Below are 7,790 nucleotides of genomic sequence, written 5' to 3'. Positions count from 1 at the left end.
TCTGAACTAGCCACTTCTGCCCACCTTTGAATATCTAGATACCACCTGTAGCTCCTTCCTGCCGCAGATGTAGAGGGGTTTCTCCTCTGCACCAGGGCTGAACACGCCCCCCGCCCCTCCACTCTTAACCCCTCCTCTACCCCACCCCCTCCCTCATTAATTAGTGCCCCCTTCTCCTCTCATATTCAACATCTCTCTTTGTGGCCCGTTTGCTCCTCCGCCAACACACACGCTCAGGTCTCTTATCCTACAATAATCCTTTCCTGCAGTTTGCTTTCCATTCAACCTACTTTCCCATCTCACTTCCTCTTACTGCCAAACTCCATTAGAAATTGTCTCTTGCATGCATGGTTTCCACTTCCTCACCCCATTCAGACTTAGGCCCACTGACCTTTGGCTTCTAGCACTCCAGCTCCAATAAAAGTGCACACAGACCAACGGGAAGGCAGTTGGAGGGAGGGGAGGGAGAACAAGAGAAAAAGGGTGACAGTGTTCAGAAGTGGTGGCTGCTGAATGGAATCCTATATCTGAAGAGGCAAAGGAGGTTGACATTCAGGGCGCAGGTGGAGAGACAATTTGTCTTCAGATCCTGAAGGGAGAGAAAAGGATGGGTGGGGAGGTAAGTGTGGGTGGGGAAAAGAAGGTAAGAGTTTTGATCAGAGGGCTTTGATTCTTCTCAGTGAAGAAGAATGCTAAGGAATGACCAGGCTAAGTTGCTGAGTGGGTCATGTGCTTGCAGAGTGAGGGTGCCAGGGTGGAGCAGGACACCAGGAACCAGGTGCCAGAGTCCCTGGTGAGTGTGAGGGTGTGGCCAGGCGGTCGGGAGGTGACTGTGGGGCCCGCAAGGACCAGCGACAAGGGAGGGGGTAGACATGGTATAGCTGATGGCATCGGGCTCTTAGGATTTTTAAAAATTACAGTTATTTGGGCAATGAATATATAAAGGTAAAATTTCAATCAGTATATAAAGGAATTCATTCTTTTCAACAGATAGCATTCCTCAGAATGTATGTAGCTCAATGCATTCAGTCACATCCCACGGATGGGCATTCATGTTGTTCCTGTTTTTCGTGAATATAAAATAATGGTGGCAGAGACCACACGCATGTGTGCACTTTTGGTGAGAGCATCTGTAGGCTAAGTTCCTGGCAGTGGAAGAATTTGGTCAAGGACAAGTGTCTTCATTTGATGTGTTTTGTTTACTGAGGGTAAAGGCAAATGCCGTTAATTTTGATAGCTACCACCAACTTGCCCTCTGAAGAGGATCTTGGCTTTTTTACACACTGGGCATGTGACAATAGGCTTAAATTCATTGTGCCTCAGTTTCCTCTCTTCAAATGAGATAATAACATACACTATTGCAGAGCGATTAGAACAGGGCCAGGAACATGGAAAGTCAGTACTACGTAAGCGCCGGCTGACAGTGTCCATGTCTGTTGCTCACTTTTCTGCTTGCATTGTCTCTTCCTTGTGGATTTGTCTCTTCTGGAAAGTAGCCTGTTGCCTGTCATAGATGTTGCTTCTTTGTGTTTCATCATTTGACTTTGTTTTTAAAGTATTACATGCCGTGGGGAAATGTTAAATGGCTGTTGTTATGATCGCAATCATTGGAATTCCAAGATAATGAAAACAAATCATATCTTAAACATTTTTTTTTCCTCTAGGAATCCGAGGACGTGTTTTTAGGGGATGGACAGTGAGTAATGGTTCTGAAAGCCTCCAGGAGCCAGAAAGAATGTCTCCCCCACCTCTCAGGAGAGGATCAGCCAGTTCCATCTGCAAGGGCTGTAGGACCGCGATGTCTGGGCAGGTTTACTGAAGCCAAGGGGGCCTTAGGACCTGGGGCTGCTTGTTTTTTCATAGCTAGGTGCAGGCAGGGAGTGCATACACGTGAGTGTGTATGGCACTGTCACTCGTGCGCGTGTGCGTGTGTGTACGTATGTGTGAGTGACAGAACTCTACAGAGATGGGAGTGAGCCTCTGGGTAGGGAAGGGCAACTGGGAAAGGTTTGGGGGATGAATTCATCTCAAGATTCTTTCCCTAATCCCCTAAGGGGGTCTCTGGGAGGCCAGCAGAGGCATGGGTTGGTGGGAGACTGAGTTCAGATGAACCACTGGATGGGGCACTCTTGTGGACTGGGAATTTGGCCCTGCCTCTCGGTGTGGACAGCTCCTGGTGAAGCCTTCCAGAGGGGGTATTTCTGTGTGCAGCCTGGCACTGAGAGTGGGTTCCTGGTGCCAGCCTGAGAATAGAGAGCCAGGAGGAGACTGGGGAAGGCTGGAGCCGCCAGGAACACTTGAGGGAGGGGATGGAGAGGCGAGGGGCGGATACTGGGTGGGTCTGGAATGGGGAAATGTGGCTGGAGGCAAGGCTGCGGCCCAGGCCTGAAAAGCCTGCAGACTTTTCTCCTTTGCAGTGTCCTCCCAGCCCCCTCTCCCCTTGAACTTGGGGCTTTTATCTCTGGTGGAGAAACTGTGGCCCAGGGAGGGGCAGTGACTTACTCAGGGTTACCAGCAGTGGTCTGCCAAAGATTTCTCAGGCCAGGCTCTAGGGGAGCAGTAGTGGGTGGGGGGGAGTTGGAGGAATTCCTGGCCTGGGTGGGAAGCAGCCTCTCGAGGGCAGATAAAGTGGGGGTTGCCAGTGCGGTGGCTGGTGGGGGCGGGGCAGCTAAGGGACCAGCTGTGGAACTTGGGTAGGTTTGGGGTGGGTGGAGGGCTAGAGGCTGGGGCGGGAAGTAGTGGGAAAAGAACTGAGGATGGGCACTGATGGGTAAGGACGTTGGAGTGCGTGAGTGTGTGTGTGTGTTGTGGTACATATGTGTGTAGGTGCATGTGTGATGTGTCTATCTGATGTGGTATGTGTCTATCTGAATGACATATTGTGCATGTGTGTGTGTTCGTGTGTGTGCATATGTGTGGGAATGATGTGGTGTGTACTTGTACATATGTTTATGTGTGTGTGTGTATGAGTGTGTGTGTAAATGATAGTGTGCGGTGTGTGGAAGTTAAATAGTTGGTCTCTTTTGCCTGCTTGGGGGTTAGGGGCGGGGAGGAGCTGGTTCCCATGACTGCAATAGCATGGGGCCAAATCTGTATGCTTTTTAAGCTACACCTGAGAATTCCAGGTTAAATTTCTCTCTCTGCTCTCTCTCACTCTCTCTCATAAACACAGACACACACACACACACACTCCAGCCAACACCACTGAAGTTCTCTTTGGGCATCCCTCGGCTTCTGGCCTGACCTGTCCCAACACCAATATGGAGGCGAGGAAGGGGAGGGGGCCTGGATCTCTCCTGAGATCACTGAGAGGGGCTGCTGCCCGTTAGTCTTTGTCTAACTGAAATGAAAACCAGGGATGGCATTCTGTCCCCACCCTCCTCCACCCAGGGTGCCCCCAAGGGCTTGGTCTGAGGTGACACCTTGCTAGCTCACTGGGTGGGGCTAGAGGACAGTCCAGCTGGCTGTCTTTTCCAAAAGCTCCTCAGGCTGCCCCTCTAGCCGAGCGAAATGGGGACAGGGCTGGGCAGAGGGTGTGGCCCTCGTGGCTGGAGGCTACTGGGAAGTGAGGCCAGTGCTTAGCTGTCTTGGTCCAGTGGTCCCGGTTCCAGGACAACTTTTATCCCCATCTTGGGCTCAGTTTGAAACTGCTGGGAATTGTTTGGTGGTGGCTTCAGGTGGGGGAGATGATGAGAGCTGGGGACCTTTAAACAGCAAAAGGGCAGGGGTCGTGGGGTGGGGAGGAGTGTCTGAGTGCAAACACAAGCAAGTGCATAGACATGCGTGCAAAAGTGTGCAAGTGTGTATCCAGGCACACTTATGCCCCTGCCTCTGAATACAGACTCCTGCTTATAGAAATACGTTCACAGACATGCAAACACAGACGTAAACACACATCTTGGGTGTGCACCCAGTGAAGTTCAGGGCCTGCAGGTGTGTTCACAGAGAAGTGTATATACCTTCACATGTAGCGTCCCAAATACACACAGGTGTCCCCTTCTCCAGAGTCAAATAAAAAAATGGACAGGAATGTGATTTGGGGGTGGGGGGAAGTTCAGGCCCAGGGTAACCATTACCAGGGGCCTCTGGGCTTCAGATTGGAGTGGGGCGGAGAGGGGCAAGAAGTGGGGCCCCGTTTTGCCTAGTTTCTATATGGAAACGAGGTGGAGGGGCATGTGGCCAGGCAAACCAGCTAGGCCAGGCCCACCCTTGGGTCAGCTTACTCAAGAACTGAGCTGATGTCTCAAGGAGGAGCTGGACTTGGGAGGGAGGCTGTCAGGGAACGCCTTTCTGGCATTAAGTAGCCTGGGAAGGGGACTAGGGGCTGAAACCTAGACTAGAACATTTGGTCCACCCCTTCTCCCAATCTTCTACGGCTTGAGCTTTCGCTTTCGTCTCAGGATTCTGGATATTCTTCACCCCTTTCCCCAAGCTTCCTCCAGGAAGCCTTCCCTGATTGAACCCGTTTCGGATCGCCTGGGACCACTTGTCTCCTTCAGCTTTCTGCTTCGCCTGCATCAAAGGGTCTGGCGTCTACGGCCCTCCTCCCTACTCTAGACAGTTCCGCCTGGAACCGAAAGCCTGGGCTGCCTTGGAGGGGACCGCGCAGAGGGCGGAAGCTCGGTCCCGGGAGGGGCGGGCAGGCAGAGAAAGGTGGCCGGCGGCCAGCCCCGCCCCTACCTGTGTAAGCTGATCCGCCCGCGTCTAGCTGATAAAAGGGGCCGAGTCTGCGGAGGTCAGCGGGTTCGGTCCCCAGTCGCCCACCGATCAGCCCAGCCCAGCCCAGCCAGCATGTCCTTCCACTTCAGCTCCCGCTCCGCCGCCTTCCCGGGGCGCAGCACCCAGGTGCGCCTGAGCTCAGTGCGCCCCGGCGGCTTCGGTAGCAGCAGTAGCAGCCTCTACGGCCTGGGCGCCTCGCGGCCGCGCGTGGCCGTGCGCTCATCCTACGGGGGCCCCGTGGGCGCCGGCATCCGCGAGGTCACCATCAATCAGAGCCTGCTGACCCCGCTGCAGGTGGACATCGACCCCTCCATCCAGCAGGTGCGCCAGGAGGAGCGCGAGCAGATCAAGACCCTCAACAACAAGTTCGCCTCCTTCATCGACAAGGTGAGCTGGCCGGCACTGCCTGGAGACAGGCTCCGGGCTCCAGGCCCCAGGCCCCAGGCCCCAGCAGCCGCCCCGCCATGCTGCACGTGGGCCAGGCCCTGGCAGCGCTGGTGCCGGCTCTCTTTACGCCGGTATCAGGGACCATAACCTCCCCAAGAACCCTATGGCTATTTGGTTCCCCTAAGTCTCCAACCCCTCTCTTCTAGCAAGCTGCCCAAATCGCCCTGCTTTTTCTTCCCGGAATGTGTGTCTGGGTCTGCCCAGCTGCCCTGGTGAGCTGTGTCTCCAGCTGGGGTTCTTGGGCCGTTTTTGTAATTTGAGTCAAGTTGGGCTCTCCAGATGCCAGGGCCAGGACTTCTTATTTGGGCTCCCCTCTCTAGAGAGGGGCTGTGGAGTCAGAGATGCTCTCCACCCCACAAGCTACTACCTAGCAGATGCTGGAAATAAAGAGCTGGAAGGAGGGAGGCTCCCAGACTCATCTGCCCCACCTATCTGGTCCTCCAGCCTCCTTTTGGTGGTAGGAAGTGAGATTATACCTGCTCTTGGAGATCTCATCTGGGGGCACTGAGGGGATCCCGGGGAAGGGTCATTTAAGAGATGTTTTCCCTTATTATTTAGGTCCCAAAGGGGTGAGGGATGGAGCTTAGGGGGACAGACTGGTGGAGCTGGACCCAAAAACTAAGGGCTAGCCCCACTGGGCCCCCCTGTCCAGGGCCTCCTTCTTGGGCATAGAGCAGGCTTTCGCTCTCCTGCCTTTGTTTACCCCTCTGCTTCCCTGGTCCCCCGTATCCTCCTGTCTTTTACCCCTCAGACCGTACACATCCTTCAGATTCTGCTGCAGCCTCTGCAGGAAGCCCCGGCTTCCTCCCCTGCTGCTGAACTGCAGCCCTGGGGCCTGCTGCCTGAGTTGCTGGTTTTGAGGAGACTTGCTTCCCACCACCACTCATACTGGGTGCTCCTGGGTGGTTAGGGGCACATAACCAGGACTCATTTACATTACTTGATTAAAGCGTCCTGTCCTGAGGCTTTGTTGGAGAAAGAGGGAAGGGGAGATATTTAGAGAGGAAGAGATGAGGTCCCTGCCTGAAGGGAGAGGGGCCGAGTCAGGCTCAGGATGCAGACAGGAAGGGGGCAGCCCTTCAGATGGGGAGATGGAGACCATCACCTGTGATGTGATGGGGAGCAGAGGAGGGAGGAGACCCTAAAGAACAAGCGTGGGGACACGTCAATGACCAGGTCGACCTAAGCCCTGGACACACTCGGAGACACTTGAGACAGAGAGTCCTGAATGAGAGGCCTGTTCAGAATGGGCTTCCTGGAGGAGGAGGTCAATGGCTGGGGGCACAGGTTGGGGGAAGAGCCAGTGGGAGCGTGGACTCTCCTGGGAGGCTGGAGACCCTCCAAACCCCGCTGCGGGTGGTGAGGTCTGCCCCTCAGGAGTTGTCTCCTCCCTGCCCCTTCCAGGTGCGCTTCCTGGAGCAGCAGAACAAACTGCTGGAGACCAAGTGGGCGCTGCTGCAGGGGCAGAAGTCAACCAAGAGCAGCCGCCTCCCGGGCATCTTTGAGGCCCACATTGCCGGCCTGCGGAAGCAGCTTGAGACGCTGCAGCTGGATGGGGGCCGCCTGGAGGTGGAGCTTCGGAACACGCAGGACGTTGTGGAAGACTTCAAGAATAAGTACTGCCCCCCAGTGCGACCTGCGACATCTATGCCCTGGGCCGATGTGCCCCTCTCAGCTGACCCTCTGCAAATCCTCTCTGGGTCGGGGGTCAGAGGGTGGCAGCTGCTGGGTCTCCTAAAGGGAAGATCTTGACTAGGGAAGAGCTTGACTAACACCTTTCCTGCCTCTCCTCTCTCTCTGTTCCTGGGGGCTATTTTCAAGTCCTTCTGGTCTTTCTCCCGACTTTTTTACTCCCAGTGAAAATATCTCAGCCCGGCCCGATCGGCACTTTCCTTTGGGTGCCTGACCAAGGCCCAGGAGAGGGCAGGGCAGAAGGTGTCCTATGACAGATGGGCACAACTCTTAGATTATTCTAGAACAGCTCCATTTTGTTCTGGTGAGGAATGGGAGTCCAGAGTTTCAGGGGCTTGATCGAGCTCACGTTAGCAGATCACCGGGAGGGCTGGGGCTTGTTTTGTGGCCTCTGACTCCCAGGAGGAGACTTGGAGCCAACTTGGGATGGAAAGAAGCAGAGAGAATGATTACTGTGAGCCATGGCTGTGGGGGTGGGTCTGGCCTGGGCAGGAACCAGCAAGGAGGCTGTGAGGAGGGGCAGGGAGTGCAGAGGCTGGGAACACTGGGTTTTGAGGACAGACCTTTGGGGTGCCTGTTCTCATTGAACAAACACCAAAGCCTGAGACTTGGCTGGGCATCCCTGCCCAGTGGGCACTCTGGGGGAATGAGTGAGCTCTGTGCTCTGCCCGGGGATGTATGACTAAGCCTGAGTAGGGACACTGGCTCTGCCTGGAGGTAGAACAAACAAAGGCCTCTGCAGGGAGTGCCTCCCCCTCCCCCTGGACTTCCCTAGGGCAACAGTCAACAGGATTAATCCTGCGGCAGGTGGAACCAGACAGGTGCAGGGCTGGGAAGTCCTGGGGCAACCGGTGAGCCCCTGCTGTCAGGTGTGCATGCGTAGGTGTGCATATGTGCGCGCGCGTGTGTACATACAACTCCCCCCACACAGA

General features: G+C 55.1%; 1 protein-coding gene across 1 annotated transcript in view; it reads left to right on the top strand.

The window, feature by feature from the left end:
* Nucleotides 1–7,790, top strand: part of KRT7 (keratin 7) — a 46,807-nt gene that overhangs the window by 29,120 nt on the left and 9,897 nt on the right. The window contains exons 2-3 of the mRNA XM_015238147.2: nt 4,401–5,106; nt 6,571–6,782. Coding sequence (XP_015093633.2) covers nt 4,792–5,106; nt 6,571–6,782 — 527 coding nt within the window. The 5' untranslated portion in view covers nt 4,401–4,791. The remainder of the gene's footprint in view (nt 1–4,400; nt 5,107–6,570; nt 6,783–7,790) is intronic.

The sequence above is a fragment of the Vicugna pacos genome, chromosome 12 (genome assembly GCF_048564905.1).
Source record: "Vicugna pacos chromosome 12, VicPac4, whole genome shotgun sequence".
In the NCBI taxonomy this organism is placed as follows: Eukaryota; Metazoa; Chordata; class Mammalia; order Artiodactyla; family Camelidae; genus Vicugna; species Vicugna pacos.
The sequence above is the reverse complement of the archived record's forward strand: the minus strand, read 5'-3'. Positions and strand labels throughout refer to the sequence as shown.